At 44.6% G+C, this 23,647-nt stretch overlaps 1 protein-coding gene across 4 annotated transcripts in view; it reads left to right on the top strand.

Annotated features, from left to right (window-relative positions):
* Positions 1-22,146, top strand: part of ULK2 (unc-51 like autophagy activating kinase 2) — a 105,218-nt gene extending 83,072 nt beyond the window's left edge. For 2 of the 4 annotated variants that reach the window (XM_070393761.1, XM_070393758.1), the window contains 12 exons: positions 1,162-1,307; positions 3,306-3,386; positions 5,457-5,743; positions 6,541-6,728; positions 7,286-7,389; positions 11,087-11,227; positions 12,496-12,704; positions 14,690-14,868; positions 15,308-15,426; positions 15,731-15,888; positions 19,066-19,201; positions 20,009-22,146. In XM_070393761.1, the coding sequence (XP_070249862.1) occupies positions 1,162-1,307; positions 3,306-3,386; positions 5,457-5,743; positions 6,541-6,728; positions 7,286-7,389; positions 11,087-11,227; positions 12,496-12,704; positions 14,690-14,868; positions 15,308-15,426; positions 15,731-15,888; positions 19,066-19,201; positions 20,009-20,067 (1,807 nt within the window). In that variant the 3' untranslated portion in view covers positions 20,068-22,146. The remainder of the gene's footprint in view (positions 1-1,161; positions 1,308-3,305; positions 3,387-5,456; positions 5,744-6,540; positions 6,729-7,285; positions 7,390-11,086; positions 11,228-12,495; positions 12,705-14,689; positions 14,869-15,307; positions 15,427-15,730; positions 15,889-19,065; positions 19,202-20,008) is intronic. The other 2 variants (XM_070393759.1, XM_070393760.1) reach the window with 2 other exon arrangements.
* Positions 22,147-23,647: the final 1,501 nt, after the last annotated feature.

Here is a 23,647-nt window from a genome sequence, read left to right as displayed (position 1 = left end):
AATTATGTTACCTGTATAAGTTATTTTTAATGAATTGATAATTGCAAAAATTTCTGTTTAACTTCTACTACAGTAAGTATCAGCTTGTATGTTGCATGAACAAAATCTCTCTGGGATCGTCAGTAATTTTAAGAGTATAATGGGGTACTAACACCTCCAAATTTGAAAATGGTTGGTACAGCCCAGCTACTCGGTGGTTGAGCATCAACCCATGAACCAGGAGGTCACTGGTTTGGTTTGGTTTGGTTTGGTTTGGTTTGGTTTGGTTTGGTTTGGCACAAGCCCGGGTTGTGGGCTCAATCCCCAGGAGGAGGCATGCAGGAGGTGATCGATTGATGTTGATGCTTCTCTATACATCAGTGTTTCTATCTCTCCCTCTCCCTTCCTCTCACTCTAAAATCAATAAAAACATTTAAAAAATCCACTAGAAACCAGTTTGAGCATTAAAGAAAAGAACTATTGACTGCTAGTTCATTTTAAAAATGAGAGAGAAAATGGCTGGTATATATAACATTATCTTTTCTAAAGATGAAAGTATGATTATACAGTGGGCTTTTGAACAACACAGAGGTTAGGGCACCAATTCCCTGTGCGATTGAAAATTCGACTCCCCCAAAACTTAACTACTAATAGCCTACTGTTGACCAGAAGCCTTACCATATAAATAGTCAATTAATATATGTTAACATAAATAGTTTATTAACATTGTGTGTTATATATATATTATATGCTGTATTCTTATAATAAAGTAAGCTAGAGAGAAGAAAATATTAAAATCATAAGAGAAAATACATTTACAGTATTTGTTGAAAAAAATGTATATAGGTGGACCCGTGCAGTTCAAACCTGTGTTGTCCAGGGGCCAGCAGTGTGTGCAGTGCCGGGTGTGCCTGCAGTGCATTAGGAGCTCTGGAAGGATCAGAGGCTAAAACGGGGAGCCTTGTGCATAAGGTGGAAGGAGTGCTGGGAATTAGGAGAAGGGGTAGGGGGAGAGGGAGAGTTCACTGTATAATGTTATGCACTTTATATTTGTGCCATGTGACTGTTACATATTTTTTAAGAATCTACTCCATGGCATATTTCTAGGAAGTTTTAGGAAAAAAAGACAATAAAGAGAGTCCTAGAACCTGTCAGAGGGAGTCATTTTCTTTTTCTTCCCAGGTCTGCAGTGGTGCGAAGGTCCAACACCAGCCCTATGGGCTTCCTCCGGGTGGGAGCCGGCTCCCCAGCGCCCGCAGACACAGCACAGACAGTCGGACGAAGACTCTCCACTGGGTCTTCCAGGCCTTACTCACCTTCCCCTTTGGGTACGAGTTTAAAGCAGTTGTCTTCAACCTTTTTTACTGCCAGATCTGACCTGGCACTCTCTATGGGACCATTGGCTCACGGTGGCAAAGAGTCTCAGCTGGGACCATATCCCACCCCCTGGGTACGCCCTGCCCCTTAGTCCCGCTCGAGAACCTCTGGGTAAATCTGTTAGGACGTCCATTGGAAATATAATACAAATGGATCTTTTGCATAAAAAGTATCTCCTTTGGGCTTGGGCTCTAAACACAAAGTCAGAAAATCTAGGTTAAAGTACATAAAACCCCTTCCCTACATACCACTCAGATTTCTGAGGATTAAAAGACAGTCGTGTACATAACAGGGAGGGATGTGGCCGTAGCCTCGTTACAGTCTGCCACCTCCTGGGAACTATGTACAGCAGAGGAACAGCTAAAACAGAGCAGAAACACAACAGCAACAACAAAACCCAACCAAACATAAAAACAAGCCTTAAAGCATACGTTTAGTGAAAGTAAGAGAGAGAGACCGGAGCAACTGGGATTGCAGAATTTATGTAAAACAGCATCTGTGTGGTGGGGAAGAAAAGGTGGTACAGAGAGGGCCCAGTAGGGGCAGATCTCAAAATTGAAAAAACAAAAAAACAACCCAAAACTTTTTTATACACACGCACACATTTCTAAAGGGAGAGGGCGCCGCCCTCAGCCAAGGCTGCCGGAGTAGGATTCAGAGGGAGTGGGAAGGCTGGGAGGAGGCAGAGCAAGGACGGTGCCCAGAAGCCCTGATTCCAGAACCACAGTGATAATGCTTAAAACCCACAAAAACGTGTATCGCCACCCCACCTGTTGCAATGGTTTTGAAGCTGTTTTTAGCTGATTTTTTTTTTCCAAACAAAATCTTGGCTCTGCCTCATCCTTCAGCAGCTCCTAAGGGACTCCAAGGTTTCCAGAGAAATGTTCCAAAATTTATCCTTGAACTCAAGGAAAAGGCTCTTCCTCGGGGTTTGCTAACCCTTTGCCTGCCGACCTAACCCCTTGGTCGGTGCCTCTTACTTTTTGTAGACGTGGGTCTCTTGCCTACTTAAATCGCCTGAAGTCTTCACCAGCTCTCCTTTTTATTGGTTTGGGTCCTGAGAGGTACATGCAAAGAAGGTAGATGCAGAGATGTGCAAGAGAGATTGGGGGACACCTGTGCTAGATAAAGGGGAGGAAGCAGGAGTTCACAGGGAGCCCCCTGAGACTGCCATGCAGATGCGACCATCTGAGGGAAAGGAAGGAAGGAGGAGTCCTGGCTGTAGTGAGGGCTCAGAGAAGTTAGCCCAGCTGAAAGAGTGTCCCCATGCACTGAGTTGTCCACATTTCCTGACCTGCTTGAACAGGCCTGAATGAATGCCTCGAACATACGCAGTCAGTGGCTGGGAGCCCTGGGGAGCAGGAATAGGGTGGATTCAGAGGGACAGTAGCTGGGCTGTCATTCAGCTCCACAAGCCCCCAACTCTGTGGACAAACTCTTTGTACTTCGCTGTTTTAAGGACATACTTGTTGCAGACACTGATTGATTGTACATGGCTTTCTTTCCTATTGATCTTGTTTTAAAAGTATAGGTACTTTTGCCCTAACCGGTTTGGCTCAGCGGATAGAGCGTCGGCCTGTGGACTGAAGGTTCCCAGGTTCGATTCTGGTCAAGGGCATGTACCTGGGTTGCGGGCACATCCCCAGTAGGGGGCATGCAAGAGGCAGCTGAATCGATGTTTCTCTCTCATTGATGTTTCTAACTCTGTATCCCTCTCCCTTCCTCTCTGTAAAAAAATCAATAAAATATATTTTTTAAAAAAAGAGTATAGGTACTTTTGATCCTAGTATGCCCAGTACCCAGCACGTTGGTTGTTTAGCTGAGCTAAATGTTTGCTGAGTAAATTTTGTAAACTACAATGTACTGTGCAATCTGCATGTATTGCCTTGTCTCCATTCTTAGCCGGTTTTGAAGCATTCCTCTGCCCTGCCCCTGTTCCCTCTTTGCAGTTGGTGCCATTCCAGAGCCATGGAGTCAGTGCTGCTGTGGGCGCCCACAGGGCCAGGAATCCGGGAGGAGGAATTCTTCAGGTAGGAGATGGAGTTGGCATATTAATAACTGTAATCCTGTTATGAACTAGAGGTCCGGTGCACGAATTAGTGCACAGGTGGGGTCTGGCTGCAGGGTGTGGGAGGGTGGACGGGTCACGGGTAGTCGATGGGCTGGCCCCGCCCCCAATTGGGGGGGCAATCGAGGGCGGGGGTGGGGGCGGTTGGCCGGCCCAGCCCCCTGGTCGAACTCCCAGTTGAGGGGACAATTTGCATATTAGCCTTTTATTATATAGGATGGATTTGAGTTATGTTTTTCTAGTCTTATCAAAAAAACAGAATCGGTGCCCAGTTGGTGTGGCCCTCTCTTTTTGGGTATATGATTCTTTTATGAAAATAAGTCTTAGGAATTAAGTAACTTAGCTAAATTTTGGTCATTGTCACACAGATAATGAAAACCTAGGTAATGAAATTTTGTTGCTTTAATACTATTCTTTTTTTAATCCTTATTGTTGAAAGTATTACATAGATGCAGATGTAGCTGACCCCTTTTAGCTCACCCCGTCCCCAAGTAATACTATTCTTGATAAGAACTACTAGTTAGCATCAAATAAAAAACAAATATAGATGTTTATTTGCTTTATTATGTACCATATATGCCTCCAAAGATGTGTGTAAATCGTGCTTTTTAAAGTCAAATCTTACTGTACGTGCATTTGACGAGTTGGCCAGTTAAAGGAACTCTGATCCTTGGGAAAGTATACAAATTAGCTTTCCAGACCATAACATTTTGCCACTAATTTTACTTTTGTGCATATGCGCATGTACACACATGCGTATATATACCTGTGCCTGTGTGTGTTTGGCAGAACCCTGTTATGAAAAGTTAAATATCAAATTCAGTATGAAGTTAGCCAGGAGTGGTCAGTAGCAAAAGCTCCTATTGATGTCCGTTTTTAGAAAGATGATGGTTATTGATCACTGAGAAGATTTGTATGTTCTTAATGTTATCGGTGGTAGTTTGGCTTAGAAGTGCCAAAGAATTTGTAAGTGGAGCTCAAGGCTTAGTGGACCTTAAGTTGGCAGCAGCCACGTTTGTGTGGGTGAAGTCCCTTATTGTTGCCAACTGCTCAGCATATCAAGACTATCTCCCAGGCCCCTGGTAGGTATCCCCTTAGAGTCAAGAATATCTGAAGATTTTTTATTGATTCTTAAAAAGAGAGGAAGGGAGAGAGCAAGACAAACATTGATGTGAGAATGACACATCGCGTGGCTACCTCCTGCACACCCCCTCCTGGGGATTGGGCATATAACCTGGGTGTGTGCCCTGACCGGGAATCGAATTAGCAACCTTTTGGTGCATGGGATGTCCAACCAATTGAGGCACATCGGCCAGTGCCATAAGCTTGTTAATTTTAAACAAATAAAATCAAATTCAGGAACAGTGTATTACCTAATTCTCTTTACATATCTTTTTTTTTAAAGAAAGGAAAAAAGGGTTATTCTGGGTTCGTTTGAAAAGTTTATTTTAGTTGAGGTGTGAGAAAAGGGAATAATCACATTGTTAAACCCAAGTATGTGTTTATGTAAAGGGTGGAAATGATCTTGTTCATTCTAAGTGTTTGTTGTTTTGGTCCTAATTAGACCTCGCATTAATCTGAGTTATTTGCTAGCTGCTGATAAAGCAGCTAATATACCCGTTATCCACTTCTGTCTTCTGAGAATATCAGTGACAATGTTCTTGTCACTGGTTTGTAAAGGATGCCAAAAAAATAGTCTCCCGCCAAGTAAAGGCTTTTATTGAAATTCTCATTTTAAGAATTGTCTTCTTGCCCTGGCCGGTTTGGCTCAGTGGATAGAGCGTCGGCCTGCAGACCAAAGGGTCCCAGGTTCGATTCCGGTCAAGGGCACATGCCTGGGTTGTGGGCTCGATCCCCAGTAGGGGGCATGCAGGAGCTGACATTTGCTCGTGATTCTCTCTCATCATTGATGTTTCTCTCTCTCTCCCTCTTTGAAATCAAATAAAGAAAGAAAGAACTGTTCTCTTAATCCTTATGTTTGTGCCATGTGCTTCTTCCCACTGGGTTAACACTGCATCTGTTTTCTTGGTAGGTTCTTCAGTGCCACAGGCTCAGTCACCACAGTCTTTCTTCTTGGGTGCTAGACTGCAGAGCGCCCCCAGCCTCACTGACATCTATCAGCACAAGCAGAAGCTCAGAAAGCAGCACTCCGACCCCGTGTGCCCGTCCCACATGGGGGCTGGGTGCAGTCACTCCCCTCAGCCCAGTCGGCCGGGCAGCCTGGGGACTTCTCCCACCAAACACCTGGGGTCCTCTCCACGGAGTTCTGACTGGTTCTTTAAAACCCCTTTACCAACAATAATTGGCTCTCCTACCAAGGTGTGTTTATTAAACCTTTGTAGGGGTTACGGCTTTGTTAGGTTAACATTGTGAAGTGGACGGATGGAGAGCCAGTTCAACAACAGACCACAAGAGAAATTGAAATGGAGGTCTTTTACTCACAGCTCCTGAAAGAGACATCCTGGGGATGGGGGGGTAACCGGGGGGGTGCCCAGACGGCGTGCAGCTAGGGAGAGGCAGGATCTGGGTGCATGCCTTTATTGGGGTTCATGGGTAGAGTGTTTCGGGTTCCTGGCTAAGGCTAGATTGCTCAATTCAAACCAAAAAGCAGAGTTCTGGTAAGCTCCATATGGGGTCTTACCTAAGGGGTACATGAGGAAGATCCTGGGAGGTGGGGCGTCACCTCAGGAGCTGACATTTGCTCGTGACGTGCTGGCTGCTAGCTGGGTCGTGCACTTACAGGCAAGTGTCAGTTTAAGGTCCCTGCAGTCCACTTGGCCAAACAGAATGGATGCAGAGGCAGCGATACCATGGAATAGCTGAACTGAGCTCTCTACGATAGGTCATGAACTGGTATGGAAAGGCCTTATGATGAGAAGAGCTACAATTTAATGAGCACTTGCTATGTGCCAGGTGCAGTGTAGGCCCTTGACTTGAATGCTTTATGTACATTATCCCACTGAGGTGCCCACAGTTAGACGCTGTAAGTGGAAGGGCCAGTATTTTAATCCAGTTCTGACCGACTCCAGAGTCAGTGCTCCTGGCTGCTGGGCTATGCAGCCTGCCAGTACTGAATGCTTTGCACATCGTAATAACCAGCTTACATGTTTCTTTAGACCACAGCTCCTTTCAAAATCCCCAAAACACAAGCGTCTTCCAACCTGCTAGCGTTGGTTCCTCGCCATGGGCCTTCTGAAGGGCAATCTAAAGATGGGGATGACCCACGAGAATGCTCTCATTGTCTCTTACTACCAGGAAGGGAGAGGCAGACGTCTGAGCAGCAAAGCAAGGCAGTGTTTGGCAGGTAAAAAACACCGTTTCCTTCCAGCTTTAAACACGAAAACTGCCCTGCTGGTGTGGCTCAGTGGTTGAGCATTGGCCCATTAACCAGGAGGTCACGGTTCAATTCCCGGTCAGGGCACATGCCTGGCTTGATGCTAGTAGGGGGCGTGAAGGAGTCAATCGATGTTTCTATCTATCTCTATCCCTCTTCCTTCCTCTCTCTAAAATCAATAAAAATGTATTTACAAATTAAAAAATAAACATGAAAACTACCATAGTACATATATTTCTGTTACAAAACAACCAGACCAAATTAGCTGGATATGAACTGTATACATTTAGAGTCCGAAAACTGTAGATGCTTCCTGTAGCTGGAAATACAGAGCTCTTGCTGAATTTCCTGAATAGCCTATTTCTGCCTCTTGTTTATATTGGTTAATGAAGTTTATCTCTACCTTGAATTGTTATCTATTTTTGTCTCCTTGTTCTTTGGCTTCGCATTAACCCTTTTATGGCTTGGCTGAAATCCTTATTATTTACGTGTGGATTTTTCATTATTAAAATCACTCTTCTTTTTAGATCTGTCAGTACTGGGAAACTGTCCGATCAACAAGTCAAGACACTTTTAGGTGGACATCAGGGCAGCACAGACAGTTTAAATACAGAACGACCAATGGATATAGGTAAGAGAAAACTATTTGTTTTTGAGGGGGATGGGAGCAGGTAATTAGAAGTGTGAAATCGGTCTTTCTGGGCAAAGTCCAGGTGCCAGCAGGCTCCTGCGGGCTCTGGGAAGGGCGTGCTTCCTTGCCTTCTCCAGCTTCTGGACACTGCTCTCATTCCTGCTCAGCCCCTTCCGTCTGGAAGTCAGCAGTGGCCAGCCTAGATTCTGACCTGCCTCCCTATTCTGCACTGAAAGGACCCTTGTGATTACATGGGACCCACTGGGTTATCTCTTTATGTTCAGGTCAGTTGATTAGCAATTCTAGTTCCACCTGCAACTTTAATTTCCTTTTGGCATGTAAGATAGTCTATGCAAAGGTTCCAGGGCTTAGGACATGGCCTCTTAGGCTGGGCTGGGGGTAATTATTCTATGTACCTGCTTCTACTGATTGAGCATGCGCTTACTGGCCCAGATTTCTTTATCCTGTCCTTGTCCTTTTGTCTTTCTCACTAGCCTATCAAGACAGGGACTTGTTCCATATCTTGATGACCAATGGCCTATGAGTTAGAAGGAATTCTGACCAAGATCATTTTTTATCAATAGGATAATACTGGCTAAAGTTAGGCTAAACACTCATGTATTCTTAACTATTTCTTATACAGGAAGGAGTTCCTGTAAAGACCCACAGGTCACTGAGATCCCTGGCCCTTGCATAGCTCTTCCAAGGGCTGTTACGTCTGTAGACCCACATTTAGATTCCAGACCTAACCCAGACTTGGATTTTAGGAATCTGTACCTAAATTTCAGAATCACTATTGTAGCCTCTTTAGTCTTGTTTTCTCTATTATTTTTTTTTTAATCTTCACCTGAGGATATTTTTCCATTGATCTTTTAGAGAGAGTGGAAGAGAGAAACACCAATGTGAGAGAAACACATGGATTGGTTGCCTCCTGCATGAGCCCCGACCAGGGCCCAGGCTGGGGAGGAACCTGCAACCGAGGTACATGCCCTTGACCGGAATTGAACCTGGCACCCTTTGTTGCCACAGGCTGACACTGAGGCAAACTGGCTAGGGCTATAATTTTTTAAAAGTCATATTTGTCAAGATGTTTGCACAGGAGTAAGAAATGGGTAAATATATAGTCTCTTTAATATCTCAGAGTTTTTACTATTTTACACACCTTTATGCATGCCAAATGCATAGAGCTAGTGTAGGAATTTGAAGAAACCACAAAGAATTTCTGAGAATTGGTTTCCTCTGGGGCCAAGGTGTTGTGTGACCTAGGAGCTGTGACTTGGGGACCTACAGGCAGAGGTCTCTTGTGACACACTATAATTTCTTAATTGATTTTCCCATGAGCATCCAAAGGAGGGAATGTCTGGACTAGCAGATAACTGATTGAACATGATCTCTAATCCAAAGGGAATATGCCTAGGTGTGGACTTTTTGGTATTCATCATGCTTGGTGTTCTAAGCTTCCTGGAGCTGTGGTTGGGTTTTGTCATTAATTTTGAAAAATTCTCGGTCATTAATACTTCAGATATTTCTGCTGTTCCTTTTCTCTTTCTTTGCCTTCTGATATTCTCATTGTGCATATGGTACTCCGTTATAGTCGTCCACAGTTCTTGGGTATTCTGTGGTTTTTGTTTCTTTCCTTTCTTTCTTCTTCCTCTTTGCTTTTCAGTTTTGGAAGTTCCTATTGACATATCTCCAAGCTGATTCTCCCCTCAGCCATGTCCAGGCTTCGATGAGCTCATCAAATGTGTTATTCATCGGTGTTTCAGTGATTTTTACTTGTAACATTTCCTTTTCTCAAGTGTCCCTCTCTCTACTTAGGTTACCCATCCGTTCTTACATGTTGTTTACTTTCTCCAATAGAGCCCTTAGCTCAATTTCCTTACCATCACAGTCTTCATTTTGGGGGGGACAGTGCCCTTAGGCATGAACTTCCCCATGTTCTGTTTCAAATAAATTCAGTTTCCTTGGAAGAGTCTCAGAATTCTCCGTTCTATGTGCTTTTTACCAAAAGTCTCTAGAAACTGGGACAATTTTTTGAAAACAGCTTGCCTGAATGATTATATTATGTAGAATGACTTTTTCTAATTCTCTTTTAGAAAGAAATTTAAATTTCATAGAGCTTTTGAGTTCTACATGAATAGGTGTTAAGTCCAAGTTTGTGCATGTGAAACCAGATCTTTTTTTCTTAATTTTTAGGCATGCCCTGGCCAGTGTGGCTCAGTTGGTTGAGCAGAGATGAGAGAGAATCATTGCACCAAAAGGTCGCCGGTTTGATTCCCAGTCAAGGCACATGCCCAGGTTGTGGGTTTAATCCTGAATCAGAGTGCAATGCAGAAGGCGATTGATATTTCTCTCTCTCTCTCTCTCTCCCTCTTGTTCTCCCACTCTCTCTAAAATCAATAATAAAAACATACTTAAAAATTTTTTAGCCATAAAATGCATTTTTGATAACTTTTATTCTTTTTTCTCTCTTCCACATGAACTTTATTATCATTTGAAATAATAATTTTTTTCTAATCATGAAATTTCAGTTTCTGGAAATAAAAATTATTGATAGTAGGAAACAGGAAAAACTTAAGCCTTAGTGAAAAAAAATAGGGTCATTGGCTCTGAAAATATACCCATGACCATCTTTAAATACTTTTATACTTAATAGAATAAAATCATAAAGATATTACATTAAGTGACAAGAGTACCTATGTCATTTTGTACATTTTGTGAAACAGTAGGTACTGTTAATTACTTCCCACTTATTCCTTGCTCCCTGGAAGGTTTTATGAACCCACATTTTTGCTGTTAAGTCAATGCTTTCAATGTGCTATGCTCTGTTGCAGGGAAGATGGACATTGAGAGGCAATTTTTTTCTGTATCTGGTTCAGTCTCTCCTTTAAATTCATGATGTATGTAGTTAACTCCTGTCTCCATTCTGTGGTCTCAGAAATGTAATGTGTTTCAGATGCTTGAGTGTGGAAACGCTTTGGACAACTTTTCTTGATTCTGCTTAGTTTGGTGGATGGGAGATTTTTCACCTTCTCTTCGTTCAGCCCATTAAGCCCCTTCGACACCTGTTGCGGCTCCCTGTCTTCCTGCAGTTGTAAGGGTGCGATTCTAAGGCATAAATATACTTTCACCCAATTTTCAACATCCTTCTGTAGCTCTGTTGCTATGGAGACTCCTGATCTACCTTCAGCTTTACCTCAAATTTTTATCCCCTATTCTTTGTTTCCACTTTTTCAAATTATCCTCAACAGGATAATTGACTGCAGTTGATGTGTTTTGTTTTTTATCTTCACCTGAAAGTATGTTTTTATTGATTTTTTTTTTTTTGAGAGAAAGAGAGAAACATTGATGTGAGAGAGAAACATTAATCGGTTGCCTCCTGCACATGCCCCAATTGGGGATCGAACCTGCAACCTTTTAATGTATGGGACAATGCTCCAATCAACTGAGCCACCCAGCCAGGGCCAGTTCGTGTATTTTAAAAGTACACAGAAGTAACTGAATACTGGGCTTGGGTGTGAAAAAGATTCATAGCCATGAAAAGATTACTATAAAATAGTTTTAATGGATATCTGTATTTAATGCTTATTGTAAAAAAACAACAACACAAACAATATAAAAGTGAAGGTCTCCCTATAATCCCACCCCCAATATAAACACTATAAAGTAATGTGCCTTTCTGTGGCCGCCCCTGCAGGAGCCTGTGGTGTGGCCCTGGTGCCTCCTGGGGGAGCAGCAGCCAGCTCCAGGGCCGTCCTGTTCACTGTGGGGTCCCCTCCACACAGCGCCACGGCCCCCACTCGGACCCACACGGTCCTTCGACCAAGGACAACCTCAGGTGAAGACTCGCCTCTGTAGTCTGTCTCACGCGTGGAGGGCGGTGTTCTGAGAATGGCGTGGTGTGGCTCAGATGGCTGAGTCACTGAGCCGCTCTGGAGTTCGGTTTCTTTTTCCAATGACACGGAAATAACTATTTTCTTAAAGGGTTATAAGAAATAAGTGAGGCAATATTTATTTTAAAAAAAACCTTTATGAAGTAAAAGTACTATGTTATATACTTATATACTTGTGTTATACTGAAGGCTGGTTTTAGTGCATCCAGGAAAGGTTTTGAAAATGACAGGTGGTTTATCTTTGTTTTGTGTATTTTAAAACCTAATTTACCTTTTTTTTTCTTTGTACTTTGGGTCCCAATCTTGGTACTTAATCTTACATTTAGACAGGATAGTAGATTGGTTTTATCATTTATACTCTATAAATAGGTTATTAATACCAAAACTTGAGAGAATATTTAGATTGGACTTGAAATGAGCTATCATTTACATTACTTTATAGATTACACATTGTGTCCTTTAAGTTCTCTAATGCTAAATAAGTTACTAATCAAGATTCAATAGATTAGTAAGCAAAGAATATAAATAGACCACAAGAGAGCAAATAGAGCTAATAATCTTGTTTTTAAGGTTGAAAAAGTATTAAGAAGAAGCTTTCATTCTAAGAAAGGAACATTTGACGCCTGTTAACTAAGCCAGCGTTTAGAGCAGAGGTTCCCAGGCTGTGTGGTTAGCGGGCTCGTGCTGGCTCATAGCTGCTGCAGAGAGTGGTGGCGGTTCTTACAAAGCTGTTAAAAGTTTATGATACTTGCTCTGTGGTAATCCCATTCCTGTTTATCATACCTCTTTGGAGCATTAATCTCAAGTGAATTACTGCAAAGAAGGGGAAATTTAGATTTTATTAGTGTTATTTGTGATATTAAAAGATCAGAAATAGTATAAATGCTTTCAGATGAACATTATGTATATAAATTTAATTAACGACTATTGCATCCACTGAGTTTTATAATTATGAAAATGTGGAGAAACAGGAAGAAATGTATAAGCTATAAATTGGTTTAAAGCAATATTTAAAAAGTAGCTACGATGACCTCTATAAGATATACGTAATGACAAGGTGTAAAGCTTGACAGGCAAAATAAAAGCTATTCGTATGTTCCAGTAGGATCGGTGCTTCTCGTTGCGTGTTTCCTGTGTTTCTCTGGTAGTGGGAGCAGCATGAGGGACTGTGCACCTTGCTGGCACTGAGCCGCCGTGTCCTATCTCCTTGCAGTGGGCTCCAGCAGCTCGGGGGGCTCCCTGTGCTCCGCAAGCAGCCGCGTGTGTGTGGGCTCCCCACCCGGTCCATGCTGGGGGCCATCCCCTCCGGGAGCAGAGGCGGCCCCCAGCCTGAGATACACGCCTTATGGGGCTTCGCCCCCCAGCCTGGAGGGGCTCATCACCTTTGAAGCGCCTGAGCTGCCGGAGGAGACGCTGATGGAGGTAGGGAAGAGAATCAGAACGCTGAAGTTTTTTTCTTCTCTTTAACTGACCTTTTCTGTTTGAAAAACATTGCTGGCGTATTTTCAGAATAATGTTAACCGTGGCACTCATGCATGGCAAGCTTTGGTTGATGGGAAGTGACACACATAGATTTTGTGTTCTTAGTTTTTTAATCTGAAGTTTATTTACTACTTATAGGACTTCTGAAGTATAATCTTTCTCCTGAAACCATAACTTCTTATTCTTAAAGCTGCTTATTCTTCCTAAGATAGAAGTAATACACTTAAAGTTGGGTTTTAAAAAAATAAACCATGATGCCAGGTTAGTTACTAACATTGGAAAGTAAACCTGCCAGGCGGACGGGCGCTCACTTAGGTTTGTAGAGCAGCAGCGTGTCTCCATGGACCCAGCTCTGCAGGGAAAAGTACGTCATGATCGCAAGCTTGCTGAGCAGCAGTCCAGAAAAGAGAGGTGTGTTTTGTCATTCCAAAGCAGGGGTGGGCAAACTTTTTGACTCGAGGGCCACAATGGGTTCTTAAACTGGACCGGAGGGCCGGAACAAAAGCATGGATGGAGTGTTTGTGTGAACTAATATAAATTCACAGTAAACATCATTACATAAAAGGGTACGGTCTTTTTTTTTTTTTTTAGTTTTATTCATTTCAAATGGGCCAGATCCGGCCCGCGGGCCGTAGTTTGCCCACGGCTGCTCCAAAGACTACCTCCTCCACTGGCCTCGGGCAGCATTCCGTGGGCTGTGCTGGTCCTGTCCCTGAGTTCAATGCCAATGTAGTCTGCATTCCAATCTAAAATGGTTACTTCTCTGGACCAACTGAAAAAGAAACTTTCTCTCCATGCTGGGCCTCTAACATTTATATCTTGTGTGAATGAGAGTTACATATTTCACATAACAGACTGCATACAAAGCTTTAGTAGTGATCTTGTGGCAGGGTTAGTGGTGGTTTTGAAAATGTGTAATACAATCTGAGACTGGGAAAGCAATCTTCAGAGGTTTTTCCATCTCCATCAACTTTGATGTAAATTGTGTCCACTGTGTGTGGGACGTCATGGGAGTGTCTGTGTTGGAGCACACGGCCCAGGTGCTGGCCTGGAGCGGACTTTCAGGAGTTGATTGGTTCATGCTCTTGTCTCTAGGAAAATGATTCTCTGGGAGAGGAAGAAACTTAGTCTCTTATTTCAGATATGAAAATATAGGTAAAAAATGATCTCCAAACAACATTAACTTTAAAATACATTTTCACTGCATGCTATTGTGTCTGTCTATGCTTCCCTCTCTAACTGAAAAGATCACAGAAGTTTAGAGCTTTGGTGTTAGGAATCGCTGTTAACTGAAGAACCACCTGAAGTTAAGTTATAAGTCAGTAGCATTCACTAAACCAGGGTCCTTAAACTACGGCCCGCGGGCCACATGCAAATACAGATATTGTATTTGTTCTCGTTTTGTTTTTTTACTTCAAAATAAGATATGTGCAGTGTGCATAGGAATTTGTTCATAGTTTTTTTTTTAAACTATAGTCCGGCCCTCCAACGGTCTGAGGGACAGTGAACTGGCCCCCTGTTTAAAAAGTTTGAGGACCCCTGCACTAAACCATCAAGAAGAATGGTTTACTGTGCAGAATATCCTTGCAATCTTGGTATCTATTTTGTCATGGTTTTATCTCGTGTATAGTGATAGAATCATTTGGTGTTTCATTTTTTTCTGGTAAAAGCATGGTGACTTCGTATCTTTGAAGCTAAATTCTGTGGGTGCTCATATATACACACAAACGTGCTCACATCCACATTTGTTTTTATTTGTGCTTATATTCTCACTGGTTTCCTGGAATTTAAAAATGTCCATCTCCTTTGCTCACTCTGATATTGATAAATGTAGACAGTGTCAGCAGTGCTGTGGTCTATGCACAGAGGTGAGCATCACCTCTCCTTAACCTGAGAGTTTCTAAGACAAGCTGGCTTTGCTGCAGCGGGAACACACAGACACCCTGCGCCACCTGAACATGATGCTGATGTTCACGGAGTGTGTGCTGGACCTGACAGCGGCGCGCGGCGGCCTCCCGGAGCTGTGCTCGTCCGCCGTCTCCTTGTACCAGGTCCAGGAGAGCGTGCTTGTGGACCAGATCAGCCAGCTGAGCAAGGACTGGGGGTAGGTGCCCTTTGCATTCATTTCCATGTTCTTGATGCTTCTGTAGTCCTGTCTGAGAGGGAGGCCTGTCGTCGCTGAAGGTCCCGTCTCGCTGCTCAGGCTTCAGGAAGGCCCTGAGTTACTTCCTCCTGCTGGATTCCACTGCATGAGCCCAGGCTGGAGGCTCTGCACCCTTCGTGTCCCTTCTCCCTGTAGATTACATCGGTGAAGGTACTGATGATACAGCGATCGCACTGATTTTTATCCGAGTGCATCGTTGTGTTCAAAGTACACACATCTTTCTCCATGCCGAAACTTGGCCCTTCCGAGTCATTTGTGCATTAAAAATATCCCGGCGCGTGCCCTTCCCGTGGAGGGCTGTTGTCATGGTGCTGGGACGTGCAGAGCCGCGTCTGGCGGTGGCTCGCAGGCTAACGCTCACTTGCTGCCTTCTGTGCAGGCGGGTGGAGCAGCTGGTGTTGTACATGAAAGCGGCCCAGCTGCTGGCGGCGTCACTGCATCTTGCTAAAGCCCAGATCAAGGCCGGGAAGTTGAGTCCGTCCTCGGCAGTGAAACAAGGTATGGGTGGCGTGCCGGGGCTGCCCCTCCCCATGACTCCAGCCAGGTTTTGGGTGAGGAACCAGTTATTAAATATTCTTACATGGCAGAAGGTGCCAGCTTTTCTGTTTTGTTTTTGCCACTTAACTGATACGGAGAGCAGTTAGAAGCACTTTATCTCAGTCCTCTCACAGAAAGAGCATATAAACCTTTCAGTCATTTTTTAAATGATTGTTTAGTGTTACTTTCCTCAAATCAGCAGGACAGGTGCATGTCACTGCGATTTTATCTCTGGAGGAAAATTAAAATTCATTCTCTTTTTCAGTTGTCAAAAATATGAATGAACGATACAAATTGTGCATCACCATGTGCAAGAAACTTACAGAGAAGCTGAATCGCTTCTTCTCCGACAAACAGAGGTTTATCGATGAAGTGAACAGTGTCACTGCAGAGAAGCTCATCTATAGCTGCGCTGTAGAGATGGTAAGCCTCGCACGCTCGCTCTCGTCTGGAAGAGGATCTCTTTTGTTTTAAATATATTTTTATTGATTTCAGAGAGGAAGGGAAAGGAAGAGCGAGAGAGAAACATCAGTGATGAGAGGGAATCATTGATTGGCTGCCTCCTGCACTGAGCCTTGCAATCCGGGCATGTGCCCTTGATCGGAATCGGACCCGGGACCCTTGAGTCCGCAGGCCAACACTCTATCCACTGAGCCAAATAGGCCAGGGCTGGAAAAGGATCTTCTGAATCAAATACCTGCTTGACATTGCCCAGTGGTCGGCAAACCGCGGCTCTGGAGCCACATGCAGCTCTTTGGCCCCTTGAGTGTGGCTCTTGCACAAAATACCACATGCGGGCATGCACTGTACAGTTCGATTGAAACTTCGTGGCCCATGTGCAGAAGCCGGTTTTCGGAAAGGAGATAGACGAAACAAGTACACAAGACAAGTGTGGATGGGAGAGTTGGAAGGGGTCGACTCCGCGAACGTACCTCAATCAGATTGAGGACGTTTTTAGCAAAGGCCAGCTTAGGAGTACCCTAATTAAGTTAATGACAATGTACCTCTCTGTATAGTTTAAGTTTAAAAAATTTGGCTCTCAGAAGAAATTTCAGTCGTTGTACTGTTGTATTTGGCTCTGTTGACTAATGAGTTTGACGACCACTGGCCTAGCCCTTTAAAAAGGGTTGCTGCCCCACACTGCCAAGTCCCAAGTACTGTGTTCACCTCTCAGTAACCTGGGGCTTACCGTTGGAGTAACACATTCAGTCACGTTGGTTACCACATTTGGTGACATTCCACGATTCCTCTTTAAAATTGCTAATAGCAGGATCTGGTCACCCACAGTTTGCATCCTGAGGCTTTAGTGGATCTGTGTCTGCATTTTCCTCAGTATAAGAAACTGTGGCTTGATAAAGATTAGAAAAAATACTGCTGTTAATCCACAGAAATTCATGTGCTCAGATTCCTTAAGTGTAGACACAAAGTAAAATCTGCTTTGCAGTTGGGAAGAATTTGTCTTCAGACTCATGGGGCAAATTGCTCTAAAGTGCAGATGAAATTAGGGACTGTGAAAGGATAGTGGTAAACCTGGCTGCTGTGGCTCAGTGGTTGAGCATTGACCTATGAACCAGGAGGTGACGGTTCGATTCCTGATTAGGGCATATGCCTGGGTTGCAGGCTCCATCCTCAATAGCGGGTGTGCAGGAGGAAGCCAGTCAATGATTCTCTCATCATTGATGTTTCTCTCTCTCTCTCTTTCTCTCCCTTCCTCTCCGAAATCAATAAAAATATAGTTTCAGTGGGGAAAAATTGATTGTTGACTGAGCTTATTTTTACCACATTAACATAATAGACCTCCATTCTTCCCCTCAAATTTGTTTACTTTGCATTGCACTGTTATAGTACACCCTTGGACTTAATTTTGAAAGCCATTATAATAAAAAGTCCTACGAAAATAACTTTTGAATATAAACTGTTGACACGAATAACATGCATTGCATCACTCTCTGCTGAATTAAGGTTCACATGATGGTTTCTTATAGAAGTTGTTCCAGGGAAGGGCCCTCTCAGAGGGAATTGTGCTCCTTCTCTTCTGATAATAAGAGCCATGTGACTTCAACAAGCCCCTCCCTTTGCCCTGGCTGCTTAGCAAGCTTAGAGCTATTACCATGTATTTCTTCTCCCTTTTCCGGGCTCTGATTTTCTGTATGCGTTGTATTTATCTTACTGTGAGTGGCTTTCAGTTGTTTTGATGGGGACAGTGCATATTGACAAGTAAATGAGGGTACTGGGTTACTGACAGTCCAGGCGTTTAATAATGAGAGAGAAAACGCACAACCCGGTGAATAATTCTGCTGTCCCCTATTTATGGCAAGGCCCTACTCCCCGTCCCCGTCACCTGGCTGACTCCTGCTTCGCTGTGACTTGGCCTGAGCATCACATCATGGCAGCTTGCCCTGACCTCTTCCTCCTGTAGTCATGTGGGGTGCACTTCATACGTGTCCTGTGCCACCTGGGGCTTCCTCCGAGAACACCACGTGTCCTGGGAACCGGAATGGCATGTCCTGCAGGCCTCTGTCCCAGAGCAGGAGCCTGTCCTCCCCGCGTGCCTAGTGCCTGGCACTTAGTGGGTGTGCTAGGGTCCTTTCGCAGCCGTGAGGGTTCAGGGATCTGGAAGGGGCTGCGATATAAATGAATAGAAACTAGACACAAAATATAAATTTGGAAGGCATGGGGGAGCTAGGGGAGGCTCCACTTTCTAGTGACGTGGGCTCCCTGAAACTCCAGACCCAGGGCTTTTTATTCACACATTTTGCAGTCTAACAAAGCAGATATACATATCACAGTTAAGGCCTAGTAAACAATAAAGGACCATCAGGTTGGGGGACTGCCTTCGGCTGCTCCAGCAGCAGGTAATAACAGGCAGATTTTCAGCCCTGCTGAGAGAGTCCATTCAACCTTTTGAGGACTTCTGCCTTTATTATGACCCGCTGGACTTAGCCTCAGCATGGGTGCTCAAATAGTCTCTCTGAAGAAATGAGTGACTCTACCAGATAATCGTTTAACTAAAAGAGAAGGCTGAGAAATGACTTTCAACATGATTTATTTTATTATAACAATCTACTTTAATGAAATGCCAGGTTGTCCTAGTGTGAACGTGTATATTTAAAATAAACTCTGCAGTGACGTCGAAGAAGGACCAGTTTGGAAGTGCAAATTCCTGTGAGTCACGAATGTCTGAGGACAAGGAGGCTGTGTTTGCAGAATAACTCGTCAGGAAGCTCCTTTTGTTTTTAGAGAGTGGAAGAGAGAGGGAAAGTCAGGGAGAAGCATCGATGTGAGAGAAACACGTCCATCGGTTGTCTCCTACACCAGCCCCAACCAGGGCCCGGGCCAAGGAGGAGCCTGCGACCAAGGTGCATGCCCTTGACTGGAGTCAGACCCGGGCCCTTCAGTCCGTAGGCCGATGCTCTGTCCACTGAGCCAAACCAGCTCGAGCAGGAAGCTCCTTTTTGATATTGCTCATCTGATGAGTCTTTGAAGCTTTCTGTGGTTCGGTAGATGGTACTAATTTTAGATAGCCCCTTGGAGCCACATGCCCAGACGGGGGTACATTGTCTGGGGAAAGCTGACTCTCCCAGTCTTGTTGCTGCGCAGGTGCAGTCTGCGGCCCTGGACGAGATGTTCCAGCAGACGGAGGACATTGCGTACCGCTACCACAAGGCGGCCCTCCTCCTCGAAGGCCTGACCAAGATTCTCCAGGACCCTGCGGACGTGGAAAATGTGCAGAAGTGTAAGTGCCTTAGGCAGGGGTGTGCCTCCCGGGCCCATTAGGAAGGGCTTAGAGTTTGGAGTCATGCTGCCTGGGTTTGAGTGGCGGTTTTCCACTCGTGGGCAAATCACTGCCTTTCTGTGGCCTCAGTTCCTCCTGGAAGATAAAGGAGCAGAGTTGTGAGACTCAGAGACGATGCTTGTGAAGAGCTGATGCCTCTGCCGTTACCCTGGGTCTCCCCTCCGTATTGCTGAGCTGGTGGGCGTGTGTCTGTGTGTGCAGAACACTGTTTTCATTATTAAATAATAACACATGCAATTATTTCAAGCCTCGTGGGCTTAGTGACTGAAGAATCCTAAGACCCTATGTACTGCATATTTGGTGTAGATAGCAGAGTGGAGGCTGGTAGGATGCCAGGATGCCAGCATGTGTCACTTGTCAAATACCAGCGCAGTGACCTGGGTTCTGAAGCAGCGGAGGTGGGCCCACTGGGGGTGCATGTGGTCAAACCACATTTTGAGGAGCTACAAGGGATGGAAGTTCTAAAAATTATTTGCAGTTGGGAGCAAGCCCACTGTTAAAATCTAAATGTTCTTTATTTAACATGCTAATCTAAACTTTACCAATATGCAGTACTAAACTACAAATCATATCCGAACAGTTAGCCGGCAGAAAGAAGAAAAAGTATTCAGAATTGCTAACCTTGCGCTAAAACAGAACAGAGATGAGGATGTGGGTAGAGTGTTAGTGATTTTTTATTAGTTTTTCTTTCCTTGGTTTTGAAAATATAAATGATCTTCATTGTGACTTCCTTTGTTTTGTTTCTAGATAAATCTAGTATTGAAAGAAGGTTGTCCGCGCTCTGCGGCAGCTCTCCCACGCCCTGAGGAGCAGCAGGTGCCCCGGGCCTGGTCTGCTGCCTGGTCACTACCAAAGAACGAGCAGTGATTTCAAAACAAAAACTACATGTTTGTAGGAAACCTGCCTTATTGGAAAGTCACCCCTTTCCTTTTTCTTTGTAGAAGCAGAAGCAAGAGTGTGTCGCTTGGCTCTGTATGAACTTGGTAAATAAATGTACCTTTGAGCTAGAATCACTAGTTCATTTAGTGTTAAGGACAATTAAGGAAACAAAATGAGTCGCTCTTCGCTAGCTCACCAGAGCAGTGTGTGGAATTCCACGTGTCTGCTGAGTGTAAAGTAAACAGCGACATCTCGTCCAGGCAGCTTGGTCCTGGGGGTATGTTGTCTAAGTCTGAGCATGACCCTTAAACAGCTCAGGAAGAAACAGCTTAAGGAGACGGGAAAGATGGCAGTTAAAAGGAATTGTGAAATCTTCAATTTGATCTAATATGGACTCTTGTTATTGTTAATCTTCCCAAATCTTTCATATATTGCACTAATTTATTAAAACAACTCTGTATTGGATTTTGCAATTTAAAACTAACTGAGGCACAATGGACTTGTTTGAAAATACTTTACTTGATTGTATACACACACCCTTTCCAGAATCACATGTAGTCGCTAGTAGGCTTTTCAGTGGTAAGAGCCTGTGTTCAGGTGACCCTTTGCGTTTGTCTAACCTCTTCATCTGCACCCCCAGGTTTTCTCAGCGATGTTTTTGAGCTGCAACTGTTGGCCTTGGTTGCATTCTTTATTGTGCATGTGGATGTGCATTGATGGCTGGGACTTCTTGGCTTCTTAACAGCTGGTTTATTTGGGCAGTATTAGAAAAAAATGTCAATCAAGGGATACCCGCTAGAATTCTAATAGGGCCAAGTTATGTTGGGATCTAAAGGCTTCTTAATGATGGGGAGTGCCTACATGAAATTAGTGAGAAGTGAGGTTTGTTTTCTCTAGGAAAGCGGCAGCTCTGTAGCCTAATACGTGTTTTTCATGTGAATCCTGACAGGTTACCAAATAGCTGGTTATGGGGAAGGTGGGCAGTTAACATCACTCCAGAAATGGTTCCTACCTTGTACATTATTTGGTTTCTTTTATTTACCTGCTTGAATACTTGAATAAACCACTCTCCAGTTTTAATCCTTTTATTTTAATCCTTTTAGATAATAAATTTGAACTGACAAATTGCACAGAAGCTCTTTGGCATTAATCTAATTCAGTGACATGATAAAAACATAAACAAGGCTTCCCTTTACTTTGACAAAGTAATGTAATTTACCTTATTTATCTGTATGAAATTCCAGCAGTTAATTTGAACACTTATTTATATGATGTTTGTATTCTTAGGTCTTTAATACAGTGTTTCTACCTCTCATTTGTAATTGCATGCATTATTCTTGAAACTAGGTAAAAATCACTGAATTGTTGTATAATAAATAGCCTTTTTATTATTGCCTGTACAGATGTAAATTAAGGTAAAATAAACCGGACAAAGTCTTTCTAGAGTAAAGCTGGGTCCATTTTACGTGGCTGTTCAAGCCAGGTCCTCGCTCAGTGAGCGCGGAGGCTCGGTCATGGGTACCCTGTGCCCTGCCCCAGGATTTCAAGCTCGGGGTCTGTCACATGGCTCCAACGAACACAGACTGGAGAAGGACGCTGCCCCTCCCAGGGCTCGAGGCACCAGTGTGAGCAATGTTCCTTTTGTGGGGTTTGGAAGTTACAGGGTGGTCTCACCGCGCTGTCCCAGCGGACCCTCCGAGGAGCGGGTCACTCTCCGCCTTCCTCTCCAGCGTTTTTTGAACACAGGATGAAACAGGTTCACAGCGAGCAAATGGTTGGTCTTAGGTTGGATCACTAAGAAGGGGCTTCCATGTTCTCTCATCGTCTTGTGTAATGAAGGTTTATGGGAGGTAGTATTTGTGAAACTGAAGTCTGAGCAGCAGAGAAGATCAAACTGTAAATTCATGAATAACGGTTCTGATTATATTTCCATTATCAAGGCTAATTGTTTTAAGAGATTTTTGCCTTGATTATAGCAATAATAAACAAAGACTTTGTTTCCATGAGTATTCTTTAATTTCATATCATCTATTTCATGACGTAGAAATTGACAGCGCGTACATTCATGGTCGACACGTATATTCGGGCCATTAACTGGAAAGCTATTGACCACACACGTGTAAATCAGAGAGTTGCTAATGGGCTCTTCCTTCTGTGAGAACTTGCCTTTATGCCCTGGGCTGGACCCGATGGTTCCCACAGTCACATGCTCCCTTCTCCCCACCAAGAGGGATCAGCAGAGCAGCCAGTCGGAGAACGATCTGTTTTTTGTGTGGGTGAGGCCAGGCCTGGGTTGGGGCTCCTGGAACACAGTACTCTACACAGTTTCTGAAAGGACTCAGCTTTTTGCCCTGGCAGGTGGCTCAGTTACTCAGGCCGTTGTCCCTGCACCAAAAGGTTGCCAGTTCGATTCCCGATCAGGGAGCATACCTTGGTTGTAGGTTTGACCCCCGATTGGTCAATGGGTTGGGGTGCAAACAAGGCAATGGAACGATGTTTCTCCCTCCCTCCTAGCCCTTCTCTCTCATATCAATAAACACCTCCTTAGGTGAGGATTTGAAAGAAACAGGACACAGCATCTTCCCCAGCGATCCCACCGGGCACCCTGCTTTTAAGGTGTCCTTTAATGACCCTTAGGTCAACCCGGCAGTTTTAAAGAAATGTTTGTATCTAATGTTTATTACTTTACTGGATTCTCATACTAACCCTTAGTTCCCTTTACAAAAGGGAAAACGGCCTTGGGGAGTAGTTTTCCCATGACCAGGTGATGGCAGGCTCTGCACAGCGCCCAGGTCCACCCCCGCGCCCCGACCCCTCCCTGAGGCGCACCAGGCGGGGAGTGGCGGGGAAGGCGGTCACCCGTTTGGTCCATGCCCTGCTGGAGCCTCCGCCCTCCGCCTCGCAGAAGCAGGCATTCAGAGACGCAGGTGAAGTCAGAAACCACGCTGCACCCTGCACGGGCCTCTGGGGCTGGTAATAAACTCGAGGATTTGATTGGCCCACTTCCCGGTTCCAGGGAAGTTGAATAGCAGGGGGTGGGTCCAACCCCAGGCGGGGAGCCCGGACCAGTGCGCGGGGACTCCCAGGCCCTGCTGCCTGACCAGCTCTCCCCGCTGGCGCTGGCGGGAGACTCAGACCCTTCCCGGACGCTCCTCCGTCTGCCTTGCCCGCGCCCTCGCCATCTCCCGGCACTGACGCTTGTGGACTTTGTAGCACCAAGTCCCAGTGCCTTGCTGGGCTGATTCTCCATAAACATTTTAGTTCTCTCTTTTTTCTATTTGAAGTAGGAAATTAATGGGTATTTTAACCCTGTGTGTGTGTCAATTGAGACCAATCATTTCCTGAGGTTGTAAGTCTCTGGATCCCCACAGCCACCGTGTCAGCAGCAGGCCGCTCCGCAGGGCCGGGGAGAAGGCCCCCCGAGCTGGATCAGGTCACCCTGGCCCAATGAGAGCGGCACCCAGGTCCCACCGGGCAAGTCCCGCCACCCGCCGACAGAGGGCGCCC

The sequence above is a fragment of the Myotis yumanensis genome, unplaced genomic scaffold (assembly GCF_028538775.1).
Source record: "Myotis yumanensis isolate MYYU_CA2020_CCGP unplaced genomic scaffold, mMyoYum1.0.hap1 SCAF_16, whole genome shotgun sequence".
Taxonomy (NCBI): domain Eukaryota; kingdom Metazoa; phylum Chordata; class Mammalia; order Chiroptera; family Vespertilionidae; genus Myotis; species Myotis yumanensis.
This window is presented reverse-complemented; position numbering and strand designations above follow the sequence as displayed.